At 40.7% G+C, this 17,599-nt stretch overlaps 1 protein-coding gene across 8 annotated transcripts in view; it reads right to left on the bottom strand.

The window, feature by feature from the left end:
* Nucleotides 1-17,599, bottom strand: part of Robo1 (roundabout guidance receptor 1) — a 1,022,024-nt gene that overhangs the window by 41,011 nt on the left and 963,414 nt on the right. For 6 of the 8 annotated variants that reach the window (XM_029470376.2, XM_085832281.1, XM_029470375.2 and 3 more), the window contains 5 exons: nucleotides 17,222-17,264; nucleotides 10,327-10,481; nucleotides 7,671-8,006; nucleotides 5,626-5,733; nucleotides 2,842-2,986 (listed from right to left, as the gene is read on the bottom strand). In XM_029470376.2, coding sequence (XP_029326236.1) covers nucleotides 2,842-2,986; nucleotides 5,626-5,733; nucleotides 7,671-8,006; nucleotides 10,327-10,481; nucleotides 17,222-17,264 — 787 coding nt within the window. The remainder of the gene's footprint in view (nucleotides 1-2,841; nucleotides 2,987-5,625; nucleotides 5,734-7,670; nucleotides 8,007-10,326; nucleotides 10,482-17,221; nucleotides 17,265-17,599) is intronic. The other 2 variants (XM_085832285.1, XM_085832284.1) reach the window with 1 other exon arrangement.

Below are 17,599 nucleotides of genomic sequence, written 5' to 3'. Positions count from 1 at the left end.
CTTTGGAAAAAGATGGGAAATGAACTGCAAAGGGCCCAAAGTCATATCCTGAGCTAGGAGAAATCCTTTTAAAGGGACATACACTGGAACTCTGCCGATTCAGATCAGCTCCACCCAGGCATCTTCTGATACCGAAAGACGAGTGGTTTCTTTAGTTGAATCTGAGACTGGTTGGTTGGGACGGTGAATGTAAAACACAATGGCCTTGAAAATCAGATGCCTATTTCTTCAGATACAAAGCTGCAGACAGGGAAGGCAAGCTCTTTCTTCTCTTGCCCTAGGGCATCTTCATTTATGACAACGATTGATTAGAATGTACAAATTAGGTACTTCCTTTTCCTACTCCCTCTCCCTTCATTTTTCCTCCTTCGATTTCAGAGAGACAATGGGTTTTGCTTTGTAGACCAGGTTGGCCTCAGTTTAACAATCTGGCCCCAGCTTTCTGACTGCTGGGATTACAGGCATGGACCACCAGAGCTGCCTGTGTGAGCTCTTTCCTTTATTTATATTCTACCACCTGCTTTGAGTTCCTCCATCAGAGGAGCTGATGTTCAAATACTATGCTTGTTTGTTTATTCTTTTATTTTTTAATTCCAATAAGTTATCCTTTGACCCTCTTGTCTATGTTTCCTTTATTCTCAAGAAGCACAGTAATGTGTTTTCATATCTACGCTAGGAGTCTTAGAGAGTATTCTTAGTGTTTTATTTCTTCAGCATCAAACCCCTCCCCAGCTCTTCCCTACCCTCTGTGTGAACACTCTTCAGTCTAGTCCCTTGCTCGTGTCTGCTGTATGTGCCGCTGTGTTAGCCTTTCTAGTCACCTCTCTGCTTCTCATATCTCCTTTTCCCCTGTGCCTTTGAGTGGCTCCAAATTTATCGTACACCTCTCACAGATCATTCATTGACTCCAAAGCAATAAATGGACCTTTAATTGCTTAAACAATAAAAGAATAAAAATGCCAAGGCAAGAAGCTGGAGTCTCTGCAAGATCTGGCTTTCATCTGCCTTCCCAGTTTCCTCGCAGCCCCACCCATGTGTTTCCTGTTAAGCTCTCCGGGGGTCCCCATTTCTGTGTGGTCCAAGTGTCCGTAAACCCCATGTTCTTTATTCAGAACCTTCTCATGTGTCAAGGTTAAAAACAATTGCCACTTGATCAGGAAGCCTTCGTTCGCCCCATTCAGAGTCATCCTCTTTGGGGTGTCACTGTGGTGCCTGAAGGCTTGGCTTTGCTTTTTCTTTGTTCATATTAACTTCAGTGTGTGTGTATATGTGTGTGTGTGTGCTAAGCAGCAACAACTTTATCAAAATAGCTGGGACAACAAACTTTAGAAAAAAAAAAAACCAACAGCTGTACGGATCTTCGCTACTTGCACATTCTGTGCCTGTAAATTTACTGACTCAGTAAAATTTATAAGCAACCACAAACTCGGTCTTGGTGACATTTTCATGGTCATTCCCACATCCGCAAAGGTCAAAAGCTAGCCACCTGCCATGCATGTTGCCAGCTGAGGTTAAAAATAAATAAAATAAACAGACCTACTTAACAACTAGGAGTTTACGTTTATGCATTCAGCAATCATCTTTCTATCAAATACTCATAGTTCTAAGCTTCTTTCTTAATTCTTTTCTTTTCTGGTGATCTTCCTGTTTATTGTGACACGCACAGGAAGTGCTGAAGGACCACTAAACTAAGGAAGGCAGCGATGTGCCTTATGCCCCTTTGAGGTGAACGTGTTCAGACATGATCTAGTGCTGCTGGCTGTGAGTTCCACAATAGGGCAGAAGAACAGATGTTCACTAAGGTATTTTGAACAAAACACCCATTAAGAAAGGGCATGCGCTGACAACCATCACTGAGGTGGAGGCTCTTAGGAACTCCTTGAGACTTCCCTCTAGGCATTCATATGCAGTAACTGAGCATCATCAGCATCACAGCTATGGATAAGGAGAGAGAGTTGCTTATAAGCGTTTTCTGTATAGATTGATGCAATTGTTTTAGAAAAACTTAACAGGCGATGAGGACATCCTAACACTCCCAGGCATGGCTTAATGGAAGGGATGTGCTCTGAGAAATTCATTGTGAGAGAACTTTGTCATTTCGTGGGCAGCCCAGAGAACACTGTCACAAACCTGGATGGCATTGTCCACTCTCTCTGCTGTCAAGGCAGTTATTATACTTGAAGTAACAGATAAAAGAAACACAGTGCCAAGTATTTGAGTTTTCAGACACAAAGAAGATATGAAAGGCACAAGGAAAACACTATGGGATAGGGCTTTTCAGTTGTTCCATTATAATCTTATAGAATTCACATCACATAATACAACACTGACATTAGTGGATCTATGAATGTATTTAAAATATCATGAAATCATGTATACACGATTCTGTGCTTGAATTTAGATGTATATAACACTTTTATTTTTTGATAATCCCATGTGCTGGGATTAAAGACATGCACCACCACACCCAGCTATTATACACACTATTTTTAATATGTGTATACATGTGTACACATACTTGAATAATTAGGTACATCCGTGCACATGTGCATGTATAATGTGTGCATGAAAGAGGCTTTCTAAGACATAATTCATATCTGAGACAGCCCTAGGGAGAGCTTGCATAAAAATGTGTATATATATACTATGTGTACCTAATTTTCAGGTTCTAAGGAAGTGTCCTTATCCTTAATTCATATTTCAGATTTCCCTGAGGAGGTCTGCTAAGACCTGCTGTTTGATTTAGAGACTGGTGTTTGTGAACCCAAGAGATCAGTCTTCTTTGGGCAATTTGGGCGAACCCTGACTTGTCTGCACCTCTTACTGTGGCAATGCCCTTACCTTTCATCTACGGACATGTTGTATTCTTCGCTGTTGCTATGTGGGGGAGGATGCGCCGGAGGAGGGGGCAGCAAGTCTGCCCAGTTCATACCACCCTGCTTGGGTGCCTTTGGCGTCCGTGCCCCTTTCTTGTGGCCTTGACTTCCTAGAAAAGAAATAAAATACAATGTCTTTTGTTTCTGACGTTTACCTTTTATTTTCCATTATTTAAGAGTTTAATATCTTCTGCTACTATCCTATAATTCATATGCACATGTGTGTGTGTATGCTCATGCTTTTTTTCATTAGACAGGAGTTGATACAAGGGAAAAGGCCAAATACTACCAAGTTCAATGCCAAGTGCATAGCCCAGGATGAAACATAAGCTTCAATGAATTTTACAAGTCGTATCATTAATAGTGATCTTCCTACAGCAATTAATTGCATTATGGATTATCATCTGAAACAAATGAGCTGTGGACATATTTTCTGGAGTGCCTTTCTAATATTTAATTGCTGAATCCTACAATACAATGCGATACAGATACGATCTATTAGTAGTCTACTGTTGCATTAAATCACTGAATATATATAATTTGTACTTGTCCATTGGAATGTTTTAGGCACAATGAAATTTCTCATTTTCTTGGGGAAGAGAGGTGGGGTGAGGAAATTGCTAGAAGAACTAATATATTTAATGACAAAGGAAGGAGAAACTGCATTAAAAATAATGGGAAGACATATTTTAACCCGTTTATATAAAATTATGGCATATAATAATAAAAAGGATGACATTCCTGAACATTTTTTAGTGCTATGGAGTAGCCCAATTATTCAATTACTATGGTGTTTTTTATTTTAGAACTGACTCATCCTTTAAACATTGGTAGCTGGCATGTATACTAATTTCTAGAGAGTTTTAAGTCAAAAGATATTGTGTAATTAAACACTCCTACCTAACATATTTCAGGTCCATATGTACATTATGAACACAGAGTCTGTAATTGTTTTTTTCTCATATGAGCCCCCAATATCCCAGAATTGCTTTAATGTTTCTTTATGACTCTGAAACAAGTACCATGGGAGATGAAGCAGGCTTTAGCTTATTCAATGAGCCTTTAAAATGTTTTTAAGTCACTTGGGACTTCTCCGTCACAGGAACTGTTTGTCATACCAGTTGTTCTCAGGCTGGACTGCTATTGCATCAAACTGGATGGAAGGGCAAGTCGGCTGCTAACAATAAACGTTGACTGTCAGTCCCAGCATCTCCATGCTCTCTCACATCCTCAGTCACCTGTACTAGGAGGACTATGGGGCATGGGGCGTGAAGGGAAAATTGACCTTCGTCTTCCTCTCCCTTTCCTCATGTACATCTTCCCCAAGAACAGCATCTGTCCCGTGATGCTGGACACTGCAGCCCCCTCCTGAATTTCACTCCTGTGTTTTGCTTTCTGCCACCGGGCATCAGATGTCACGTGTTTTTAGCATCCTTTTACCATTCATGGAATAACCAGTGATAACACAAGTATCAAGATCAGGCATCTCCAGTGAGGGATGTAGATGACAATGGGGAATCAATCACCTAAGCTTTTCTCTACAAGCAGCTAAGAGTTCAAAGACAAAATGACTTGTCATAATCAAATACTTAAATACTGGTGATGACCCCCCCAAAAAAATACACACGTAAAATTTTGTTCAAAACACGAAATTTCCTTACTTTGAAGAAAAGGGAAAAGAGAGTATTTAGTACAATCTGAAAAAATAAAATCTATAGTGGTAAAGAGTCATCTCTAAGTCCCTGTTATTCATATAAGAACCTTTGAAGTACAGGCTAGGGAATGCCACACCATCATGCCTCTGTTAAGGGAAGAGAGGTAACTGCAGATGTGAGCATCATTAGAGAAGAGGGCAGAGCTCACTGGCACAAAGACCCTAGCAACAACTCCTGCAGTTGCCAGGAGGCTCTGTTCTTCCCTGTTCTGGAGAAACATGCTCCACTTAAGATCAATGGCTCGGTTCTCATTGTGGTGTGACTTGCCACATGTTAGTTCTAATAATCAACTGCCTTTAATTACGAAAACAGGACTTAACTACCAGCAAACCCCCATCTGCAGCGCCTATCAGGAAAACAGCTGGCAGACAGCTGCAGCTGCACACCGACCCACAGGGAAGGGAGCCTCACTGTGGCTTCTGAGGCAGGCCAGGATGATACTGGGAGGAAACTTTATAAGTTTTCCAGCAAGAACTGGGAGACCTTGGAGAGAATGTGGACTAAGGATTCTGCCTTCCCTCAACCCCAGATTACCGATCCTCAGGCTTTCTTCTCCTTGAGAGCACTAAGTGGTAACATAACAAATTTATCACATATGTACTGTTTGGGGCTGTGTTTTGACTAAGGGAAGGAAACGAAGTTTAACTGCCTTGGAAAAGTATTTTGTACTTTTGACTTTGCTAAATCTCAGTATCAAAGAAGGAAACAGAATCCTTGATATTTGAAGCCAAGTAGGAGAGGAAGTAGTTTATTGGGTGGGTGGTGCATCAGACTGCAGACCAGACCTGTGTCTGGGACTCCTATGATACAAGGTGATGATTCAGGTCACTTTGGTACACAGCTGATTAGCACTCTGCTCATCACCGCGCCCCTCTCCCCCTTTAAATTGGATATTTTCTTTATTTAGATTTCAAGAATTATCCCCTTTACCAGCCCCCCCCACACCCCATCCTGGAAACCCCCTATCTCATCCTCCCTCCATCATCTCTTTTCAAGAGAAAAGGTTGACACTTTCCTGTGTGTTTTTTACTTACCAGATGTACTACTGCCCCGATCTGAGCTGTTATAAGATCCTCCTGTGTTCTGGTCATAGGACTGGTTGTATGGGATGGTTGGAGGGATTGTGTCATTTGCCCGATAATCTAGATATTCCAGATAGGGGAAAAAAAAAGTTTATTTCCTCACAGTTATTTCATGTGTGTTTGGTCTACATTTCTGAGTAACAGAAGAAAAGCAGCTGGATTATCTACTCGCCTGGTTTCTTCTTGTTTTTTTCTTTTCAGGATAATATGACAGAGAAAAGCATCTAGCTGAAGTACATAGACACACAGACACATGTATGTATTTTTAAATATAGTAAAAGGGACTATAGGCACAGCTTCATACTAGTACTTGTCTGACATGCATTAGGATTCGATTCAGTTGAATGTCTGGTACAGTAGAATTCTAGTAAAATCTCTCTCTCTCTCTCTCTCTCTCTCTCTCTCTCTCTCTCTCTCTCTCTCTCTCTCCTCACCCCCCCCCACTCCCCGCCCCTGTCCAGAGTAGAGGTAGGTTTATCCTCTCTTTGCTTAAGCATTTGGGCTTTGCTTTACAGCCTAGATTCAAATGGTAACATACTTAGTCCATTAGCTACCATATAACACCACCTATATACTAAGAGAACTGAAACTTGTCAACAACATTGTATCTATTAAAAATATGTCCCCAATAAGAACACACAGTATCTTGATCTGCCCCAGAGATGTTTCTACTAACTTGAGCAGAGGGGAAAATGCAAAAGAAAAGATGGGCAAGGGCACACAGGCAGCACTAATCTGTCAGTCCATTTGCATTGCAGTGTCTTTATTATTTATATTTCCACATACTCAATGTGCTTCCAAGCAGTAAAAATGAGCAGAGATTCTCAACTCTTTGTATATTGGACTTCCAGACCTTTCCACAGCTCAGAGTGAAAGCATGCAAAGTGGCCAAATAAGGTGATGGGAGTTTTGACCCATCACAGTGAAGCCATAATTATAGACACTCCCTTATCCTTCTGTGTCAGTCTTTGTCCTGAACTTATGCAGGAGTCTTAATGAATTTCATTAAATTGGGTTATTATATCAATCAACTGCTTCTTTAAGTTTGGGAAAAGGTTAGATGACTTTATTATGAAATTAAAACATATAGCATAGATTTAATCAAATGAAAGGCTTAGATTACCATTTGGAAATCTGGCATTGTATCGTCTCAAGGAAACAAATCCTGTCTCTAATTACTTACGGTAAAACGTGTCTTTGACCCGTGTACTCACACAACATTGCCCTATCTATTCAAATTAGAGCAATCTTGCTTTTCCTAGAGGTATAACTTTGCAAATCATGTTATTGCAGCAGTAGCCTGGAGAACTGCAAAGGAATCAAATACCTATCTCTTTCAACCCACCCATTACAATCCAGAGACATTCCCCTCAGGCCATACAATACCATTCTGCTGCTCCGAGTTAATATTAAACTCAATTTATTTTAGGTTCTATACTGACAGACTTCAATCAGTTTAACCACAGAAATTTAGGTCCCGGCATTATACATTATAGCAGTCATAGGAACCACACGAGGTGATACAAGAAATTGAACCACTTCTCCAGTTCAAGTTTAATTTAATTATTTTTCTTCGGTTTGATATAAAAATGCCATTCGTCTATAGGACCATGTAGAAGCAATTATCTTCCATCCTCAAGTGGAAAGGATGGAATCGTCTATTTATTGAGAATGTGCGGTATTGTGATAGCTGTACATCTGCCTTATGAATAAAAGATTGCACGTCCTGGACAATCCTTCACCTACTATTGAATTTAAATTAATCTCAAAACCATTTGAAAATATTTATATATTATTATAAAATCAATTTTCCATGGTCATTGTTGTGCTAATTAACTCTTTGACACGGGAAATCTTGAAGCCCAAAGAAACAAGAATCATTTCAGTAATCAAAGGAAGGATTTGACTTGGCTGTCACAGACCAGTTTTCCTAGTAAGTGTTGCGGGGTCAGGGGGATCAGACAGGAAGGGGCGGGAACAAATGCAGAACGAGTCACCTTTGTTCAGTTTGTTTTGCTCCATGATGTTATACTGAATTGGTGCCACTTCCGGTTTCTGCTGTCCTGGAGGCTTCCAGTGCTTCTCGCTGGCGTCCCCTGGGCCATTATTCATATTGTTGCTGAGGTTCGCCTGGATGAGTTGAGTGGTGGCATAGGGAGTGGGCTGCCCTGATGGATTGACAAAACGCCCGTCCTTCAGATTTGGGCTATTGAAGGTTTTCATCTCATTGATTTTGTTACTAAGGTCCACATCACCATAAACAGTTGACTCAGGGAGCATCAGATTTGTTTGTTTGTTATCCAGTTGGTTGTTATAATTGGCTATACAATCAGCTACGTGCAACGGAGAGGAAAAGGAAAAGGTCATTCTGCATGGTTATTCGTCTTCAATGGTTTCCTAAGCTTGCTGAGTTATAATGAAATCGGTCTATCAAGGACAAGTGGGCCTAAGATTTACAGAACGGATGAACTATTCACACGGGCTTTCAAAGGGAACCAAAATTTAAGGAGGTAAAAATATTCATAAATCTTTAGGTAGGAACCAAATAATTTTCGACCTCTGTCGGCATTATTTACGATCCCGTTTGAAAAAGCCTTTCTCAACTCCATCAAAAAGAATTCCAGTACAACAAAATACATGCAGATCTGTATGTATATCTTATATACTTATTTCATACAAATGGGAGACCTTCATATTTCCTGGTCTCAGGTTACAGAACTTATTGTAGCTACTAGTTAGAGCTATTGAAGCAATAGAACTAAGCGAGTAAATTCAGGAGTCAGACCAGAGGTAAATACAGCTTCTAACTATATATCAATGACTTGAGATGTCAATGTTTTATAAAATGTGTCTACTCAGAACTCAGAGAATGGGGAAAAGTAACAGTAAGCAAGGCTCAGGGGGATTTTATTGGTTCATCACTTGGTCATACAGGATAACCATTATCAGAGAACGATGCTACACAGCTATTGTTCACGATTTCATAATGACACCCCACAGAGTCTAAACTGATAATGATGGTGACAAAAATGAATCTCGGTGACTAGGGCTATTTAATCAAATAAGGACAGAAATAATATCTGATATTTCTAATATCTCTTTCCCAGGCTAATTCTACCTTCATCGAGATAATTAAGAACCAAATAACATACACATAGATGTTTTTAAAGTTCAGAGTGTTAAAACAGCAGGAAGAACTAAAGTTATTATTTTAAGTGAAAAAGATTTTAAATTGAAAAGTTACTAGAGGAATAACATTGTTTTATTCATGTTACTCAAAAGCGGCACGCACACTAGCAGGTTTCTTAAAGATGCAGCTTTCAAAGGGACATTTTTTAAAGTGATAAATTAACATGCTTGCTACTTACAAGGAAACCAAGAGCACAATTTTAAGAACTTGCAATTTACCTATCCTCATGAATTCAACTGCTTTGCCCTTCTGTTATACACCACGGACCACAGCTATTCAGTTCATGTGGCCTGTAGTAACTCCATCTTTAATTTCTAGGCATTAGGCTCTGCTCAATAGCGAGTAAGAGAAACAACAAAAAGCAATGTAGTGTTCAAAACCTCATCTTGCTTTGGCAATCTTTCCAGATGAGTTTTATGAAGTAGGTTGCTTCTAACCTTGGCCCCCTTCTACCCTATATTGGCAATGTAGCAGCCACTGGTCATAGCTGACGATAAAGAACTTCAGATGTGGCTAGTAGGCATCAAGTCGAATTATAAAAGCCACCATTGGCTCTCTTATTGGACAGTGTAGCTCTGAACGGCACTTCACAGGGCTGCCAGCATTTACGCTTTCCTGTGGGTGTCAGCACTGTCTTTTATTGGGGCTTGTGGGGGCTCTCAGTCTGGACGGAGCATGGAGCTCACGGGACATGGACTTGTCACGTGGATAAGTAACATTTGCCATCAGTGACTGAGGCCTAGGATTATTTTTATGGGTGGACATAGCGATGGCTTTCTGATTTCTTCTCACATTATAACATATTCATCTACAGCCCACCTTCTCTGTGTCCCTTCCTTAGGCCCATGCACCTTTCTCCCTCCATGGTCACATCTTTCGTTTGCTTGTTTGTTTTTACCATTATTTTAGTTTCAAAGCTTGGTTTGATTTCTTAGGAAGAGTTTCTAACTTTCCTTCTTTACCCTGTAGATTCCACATCCCAATCTGACAGTTTAGGTGAAGTTTATACAAGACGCAATAAAAGTAGGCAGATATTTCAGCTGTGTGCTTATGTGTGTATACACCGTGAGCACCTCTGTGGCCTTAGGATTTGTTTTTCTATTGTGAATTCTGATCTAAAAGTTTCGTTCATTCTCATCAAAAAGCTTTGTTATTACTGTAGGTGATTATCAGTGTGGTTGCCACTAAAAAATCTGTTTTGTTTTGTTTTGTTTTGAAATCAAATTAGAATTAAAAATACTATGATTTTTTTTCATAATTTTATCTTCCATGATTCTAGAATTTGTATATTCTGTTCAGGGATGGAGAAGATATTTGAGCAGGCTCGTTAGTAACATATTTATGATTTCCTAAGATTGTTAACCAGTTTCTTCCTCATTCAGGACAGACACATGACTTTCTCTGGCTAACTCTTGGTAAGGCTGATGATGCGTTTTTGGGCTCTAGCCGTGCGTGTCCCTAACCTGGGCGACTGTAGGTTGTCAGGTTGCTGTCGCTGTTGCCATTGCCGGCTGTGCAGCAGTTGATGGAGCAGTCATTGTGGTTGTTGCCTGTGTTGGGCCACGTGTCTGCCAGCCATGGCTGCGTGGCAGGTTCACTAATGTTGAGGAGTCCCGGCCTAAAGGGAAACAATACAGAAAAGGAATGGAAAACAATTCTTATTTGGAATTCCAGCAAGCGTTTCATTTGACTAATCTCACCATAATCTGCAGAGCTATCCTGAATGATACTAGGACGCATTTTATTCTACGACAGGCAATTGTAATCTAATATTCTAGGAAGTACTTCTGTGGACAGATCCATTGATTCGTAGAGCTGTGTTTCAGAGTTCAAATCTTTACTGGCTGCACTTTTTTTTTTTTTGCCATGGTGTTTAGAAAACAAACAGAGTCTGAACTATTCAGCGTCATTTTGAATCTTGTAAGGTAGGACTACCCGCCTGACTTCATTTTTGATCCACTAAAATTGCTTCATTATAAAACAGAACATGCATATTTACGACACAAATAGATCCTTGTCATAAAGCATACTTCCATATTTTTCTTCAAAGCCATATTGCTTTCAGAGAGAGCTCTATGGCATCTTGTTGAGTAGAGAGAATCAGTACGCTCTTCGGTAAGCTTTTCAGCTCATGGGGATAATATAAAAATGTCCTGCATAGTGGAAAGCTAATGAATAAAATTTGACGATACAAAGATGTTGCCTGTAGTGGGTTTGGCCTAATGCATTTGAGGTATAGAATAGTAAACTCTTTAAGTCAGGGTAGATGATAGAGTAATTTATCTAAATTGACAAAATTGATGGACTGGACGTTATAAGTGTATTATCATACCTTATAATTTGCATAATTGTTATAATTGTTGTCAATTTATATCTGAGAGAAAAGAGCCTTTTTAATTGGGATAAAACAGGGGGGAAATGTAGTGATTTGAGCCTAATGCTGCCTGTATTATGATGTTAATTTTGGTCCCCAAAACTGCATACAGGAGTGTCTTCACATAGGTACTGAGGAATCCTGCCCCGAGTTGGTTCTGATTGGTAAATTAAAATGCCAGCAGTCAATGGCTGAGCAAGGCAGACAGAGGCCGGTCTTTTAGGATTCCCAGGTTTGGGACAGAGAGGAAAGAGGAAGAAGGAGATCCACCATGCCAGGAGAAATAGAAGGAGAGGAGATGCCATGCCTGAGAAGAGTGGAAGTCAGGGGAGGCATAGACGGCATGTAGGAGCCAGGAGAGTGTGGCCCAGAGGCTGCCCAACTGGGTCCAGGGCAGCCAAGGTGGAACACAGAATATAGAAAGTGATAGCTCGGGATTATCGGCAAAAGGTAGATTAACTAGGTGGACATTAGGAAGTGGCACAGCTATTGCATTGATTAAGGCATATCAAAATATAAAGGGTGTGTGTGTGTGTGTATGTGTGTGTGTGACTTTCATTTGGGAACATAAAACATTGGAGTGGGTAGCAAAAACCACCCACTGCCAGAATTAATAACTTTTACACCAGTTGACTAAAAGAAATATTAGTGTCTCTCCTTCCCTCCAAAACTAATGCTAAGCTACTTTCTCTTTGTGGAGGCAGAGTGCATATGCAGTAATGAATGGGTGCCCTAGACAGCTGGTGCCAGGGAATCAAACTTAAGTCCGCATGCTTTTTGAACGCCACTCGGTAACTCAGCAGAGAGGAAGGGCATGAGATGAGCTTTGCAACCCACAAGAGAACAGACGGGCACCACAGACTATTCCACCATTCTGTTTTCATCGCTAAAGCACAGCAGACACACTTCTCACTTAGCTGGGGACTATATATTTACTCAGTTTAAATGAGTATTTACTCCTTGTTTATAATATGGGAGGCGCTGTCTGTGTTCTTTAAAGGTAGTCACACAATGTAATCATTGCAGTTTGATGGGTCCAGGCTGCTACCATCCATATTTTACAGGAGAGGAAAGCGGGACATGGGAGGGAGGTTGGGGAACTAGTGTGCACAGAGAGCAGCAGAGCTGAGAGTCACACGTGAGCAATGGCCCTGGTGTTATAAACACACACAGAGATCTGTGGGAGTCCCTTGATGTTCCCAAACACTCTGTAACGGGAACAAGGAAGAAGACGTCCTATAGTCTCAATAAAGCTGTAAAAACCGGGCTGTTTAATTATTAAAGATGTTGATAAAAGCACACTTTGGAGAGCAATGTTACTGTATTAGCTATGGCATGGATGTCTGGGGTCTGAAATGGATGTTAGTGGTGGAAAATATGCACCGAGTCATCTTTATCTTTCCTATTTTATTTCCCCCCCCCCGAATGTAAACCTGGAGTGTTATCACTGTTGAAGTTATTAATAAAACTTCTGTATTTGGCACTGAAGAGACACTACGGCATGCATGAAGTATATAAGTCAAGTGGAAAATTCCCAGACTGGCTTGAAAAAGGGACAAACCATGTTTTCATGCTATTGATTCCCTCCGTAAACACTGGAAACGTGTTTACAGCGAGCGCTCAGATAGCATCGGAAGCTTAAAGCTTCTCATATAGATGGGTGATTTCCAGCAGAAAGGAAGACCGGCAGTCCCACCTCCAGCTTCTGTTTAGACTTGAAGGTGGAATGAAAAGCATTCTCGAGGAGAAGATAAAACAGGACTCTTGCCCCACATCGAAGCTGAAAGTGCCAGGTGTGTATGGCAGAGGTCTTGGTAGAAGGCAAGGGTAGGCACAGGTACTGTTAAGGGGGTCAACTGTCACCTGCAACTAACGACTCTGAGGGCTATGTTTATCCATTTAAATGTATTGAACTCATGTGTAAGTTTAGCTGCTCGACCGAAGCAAAGCATATAGCGGCTCCTGGCTTAAGCATGTTAAAAATAATTTTGCATGATTGCATATATTAAGAGGATTCATTTGAGTCAGGACAAACAAACAAAACAACAAAGAACCCAAATGTGCTCCAAAGATTACATGTGAATTGCGTTCAGCTCGGTGCCTTCCGTCTCTCACTTCAAGAACACTTATTTGAATTGATAAACCACACCAGGAATACCACAGAGTCTAGGAACTGTGGAAAAAAATTTTTGCAGAATCCCAGCAGTGAAAGCTGCCAGCCTATCGGCTGTGTCCTGTCTCCACAGACTGGGTGAGCGAGTTTCATCTAAGCATCTAAGAGTTGCCAAGGTTTTTAAGAGAAGCAAGATGTGGGCTTTATCCACTTCTGTCTGTTCGCCCTTGCCAAGAAATGTGGTATTGGCACATTGACCAGGCTAAAGCTGACCTTCGCACACCCTCCCTCAGGTTTCCCTCGTTTTTTCCTGGTTCATGTTGTGGTTTGGAATTTAAGTAGGTTTTCTTGGAAGAGGCAACTGGAATGTTTGAGGCATGAGGAGCCAATGGGTAAGAACAGCCATTTAATATCACTGCGCTCCGTCTGGATTACCACACACTTTGCCCTTTGCATGTCAGGAGCAGGATCTGGGTCTAACCACAGGCTCGTTCTTCCTTAAGGGAGAACTAAATTTACAATGCGAGCGAGGAACTCTAACTCTTTTTTTAAACATAGCCTCTTCTTTTATGAAACGGAAAAAAAACCTTTCAAACAACAAACCTTTAAAACAATCAAAAACAAAATGGGGGCTCGGGCATTCATTCATCTGTCAAGTCATTTATCCTTCTCAGAGAATGTCAGTGACAGCGTTGAAGTATAGTCACTGAATTTTTCTGATGTCATCCAATTAATCAGCGTGATGACATAATAAAAGTGCATTTATTGGGCTGGGAAGAGTAACCAGTCAGTAAGGTGTTGCGTAAGCTTGAAGATCCAGGTTCGATGCCCAGAGTCCACGTAAAAAGCTGGGTGTGGACACTTGCTATCCCAGGTCTGGGGAGCTGGAGACAGGGAAGCTCTCAGGGACCCCCTGGCCAGCCAGCCTAGCCTCAAATGGTGAGCTTCAGGCGTGCGGTTACTTGTGCACCACCCGTGAATGCTGGGAGCACAGCTTGTATCCTCTAAAGCAGCTACAACTTAGGGACACTTGGTCTTTCTCTTTCTTTCTGTCTGTCTGTCTGTCTGCCTTGCCTGCCTTTCTTTCTTTCTTTCTTTCTTTCTTTCTTTCTTTCTTTCTTTCTTTCTTTCTTTCTTTCTTACTTTCTTACTTTCTTACTTTCTTTCTTTCTTTCTTTCTTTCTTTCTTTCTTTCTTTCTTTCTTTCTTTCAGACAGCTGATTTATTTCATGCTTAATTCAGATAATTCTATGGTACGTATTTCATTGGGAACAATCAAAAGCAAGAATAAAGGGATGGCAAGATGGCCAAGGGATGGTTAAGTAGAAAGCCATCTTTAGACTAATCTTACATATACTACACAATGTCATGATCCAGCATGCACAGCAGACAATGTAATATGGGGCTAGATAACATGGCAATCTAAGATTCTGTGGGGTTGATATATTGCCCTTGGATCCTACTGATACCAGTTTCTTCAAGACTGCAGACATGACTAACACACATCCTAAAGAGCATTCTTGCTTAAATGGGCAGAGAAGTGGCCAGAGTAGTTTCAATGAAACTAGATTAAGTTGGGGAAGCCCGTGTTTTCTTCCAGAAGAGGTGGGGGGAATCTAGAGTTAGCAGACAAATTACACTAGGGAGAAGAAAAGGGCAAGAGATGCTCCATGGATGCAGGGTGTGAAAGCACCTGGCATGAAGGTTTTGGTTGCGGTATCATTGACCTAGTAACGTGCTAGGTCTGTTAGGATCCAGAGTCTGAGAAAGAACCTGGGAGCTGAAGGGATGAACAGGGAGGACTCAGCAGTGACATCTGGTATGGTATGCTTTCTCTGCTCCATCAATACACAAACACACACATACACATCCACACACCCGTGCATTCACAGGCACGGACACACACACACACACACACACACACACACACACCACACAGCCGTTCCATGGCTAGAAATGACGTTCTCTTCCCAATGAACCACTTTCTGTATTCTATTTTCCTTTCTCCCCCGCCATCATTAGCAAAAGTTATGACAATAAAGTAGACTTTTAAAAGCATCCATGGTCTTTATCACATCTTGTGCTTCTCACTCTACTGTGAAATCCATAGTGGTGATGTTATGTAGTGGCTGCTACACAGAATTTTATTCTAGCTAATGAATCAATGTTTAAAACTGTGTAAAACATAAAACAAGACAAAGCAACCACTGGTCATCCCGAGCTTCAACTCTAAAACCTTTGTTAACTGTGACTTCTCCAACACTCCCCAGCCTCTCGAGCCTTTCGCCATTTCACTGATGAAAACGATGATTTCTGGTGAGTACTGGACAAAAATCCACTTCATTCTAGGCATCTGCTTCTAAATGTAGACAGTTATGTCTTCACTGCTAGTGGACTTTAAGTAGAGAGTTTGGGGACTTTGCAATTCTTCATTTACAACAGAACCACTTACTGCTACTTACGAATTTCTACCCTTGTTTCCCCGGTGGTACTTTTGTTTCCATAGGTTGCAAAGTGCTTTAGCTAAGAAATGGGGGCTTATATTTTATTTTTACGCATGTGCATGTGAGCTTGTGCATGCATGTTCGTGCACAGAGGCTACTGCCAAGAAAACGGAAGCCTACAGCTTAAGTATATACACAAAAGGTGCTGGCTAAGTCACCAGGCATTCCAGATTTCCCTAAGAGGAAATGTTTTGATGCCAGAGGCTCCTGTGTGAATGCCGGGGCTGTGACTTACATGGAATTCCTCAGAACACAAAAATATGCTGTGGTTTGATGGGTGAATCTAGTGGATTTTTTTTTTTCAGACTTCTTAGCTTTGGCAGTGATTTGGAGGCTGGCTTTGTTTCACAGGTATGAAAACAAGAAGTTAATAGTATCCAGGAATGAAGAGATTAGAGCCTACTGCAAAGCCCTGGCTAGACGCAGGCAACCTGCTTCTTTCAAATCACTCTTTGTTATACAGCAAGTTCAGTAATGTTCCTATCTGCTGCTCCTTAGATTCAGGAATCACACCATATTCTAGTAGTTAAACACATTATTCATCTCTACACTCAAAGGCAAGTTAAACAAATTTGAATTATAAAATAGTGTGTGTTAGATGGGTTTTTTTTTTAATTTCTTTTTTTTTCTTTTTTTTAAATCATCTTAATATTACTGGATTTTTTCGGGGGGTGGGATAGGTGGGGGTGGTGGTGAAAAAAAGATCACCTTATTGTGGAAAATCCTTAAGCCTGTGATTTATCCTCTGCCTTGGCCCCTTTCAGCTTTCTGCCACCTCGATTTGTGATTTCTCTGTGAATACATTACAACTCACTGAATAATAATCACTAAAAAAACATAAATGTGGGATTGAGGTTCCTTTTAATTAGAGGTGAAAAAAAAATCTCTTTGTTAACAAGCTACCTAGATTTCTTCCTCCAAATGCACTTTGTCTCCAGATGTAGATGTGAATTATGCTAAGTTCCCGCGGAGAACAAACATCACCCACAAGTTCCGAGCAACTGCCACGTTCAGCAGGTTTTCAAGGGAACACCTTTCCTTGATAGTGTCTGTTAACCAGCTATATTTCTTAATCTTCCTAAGTGCCAAGGCTTAATCACTTTAACTCCTTTTCATCAGCAGCTAAATCAGCACGCCTGCTTTTCTTGGGTAAACTGCTCCCTCTCGTGGTCAAGAACTGAGATGCAGCCACTCATACCATAACTGCAAAAATTCCTTGGTTAACAGCTGAAGGGAGAGATCACTTCAAAGTAGGTGAACCAATTCAACATGGAAGTTTAACCTTTTAACAAAGGAAGCAATGTCAAAGACCCCCCGCCCCAAAAAAGGAATACCCATTTGGATCTAAAAACAAGCAAGATAATTACCTCCCTCCACTGCTGACGGCTTCGCCTCCTCTTTGATAAGTTACTAGAATATTATGAAAAAAAAAGAGAGAGAAAGAGAACAATTAATAGACATGCTTATATAGCAGGAGCCATTAAACTCATGAACATCTTTCTAAATGTCATTCAATTTCCCTTCCTATCTAGAGGCTTTATAAAAACCACTGCAAGATGTCACAGATTTTTGCTCTACGAATATGATAGAAGATGATTTTTAGAATAACCACACATCATTTTTAATTTCTCAGTGTCTCTCAATATGATTGCAAGGAGCAAAATTAAAAACTCCAGGACACTGTGACTAAGCACAACTCATTCTGATGTGCACCTGTAAGGATTTGTTCAGACTTTTTCCACAAG

Source organism: Mus caroli, unplaced genomic scaffold (assembly GCF_978045245.1).
Source record: "Mus caroli unplaced genomic scaffold, Mus_caroli_1 scaffold_17, whole genome shotgun sequence".
NCBI lineage: Eukaryota > Metazoa > Chordata > Mammalia > Rodentia > Muridae > Mus > Mus caroli.
The sequence above is the reverse complement of the archived record's forward strand: the minus strand, read 5'-3'. Positions and strand labels throughout refer to the sequence as shown.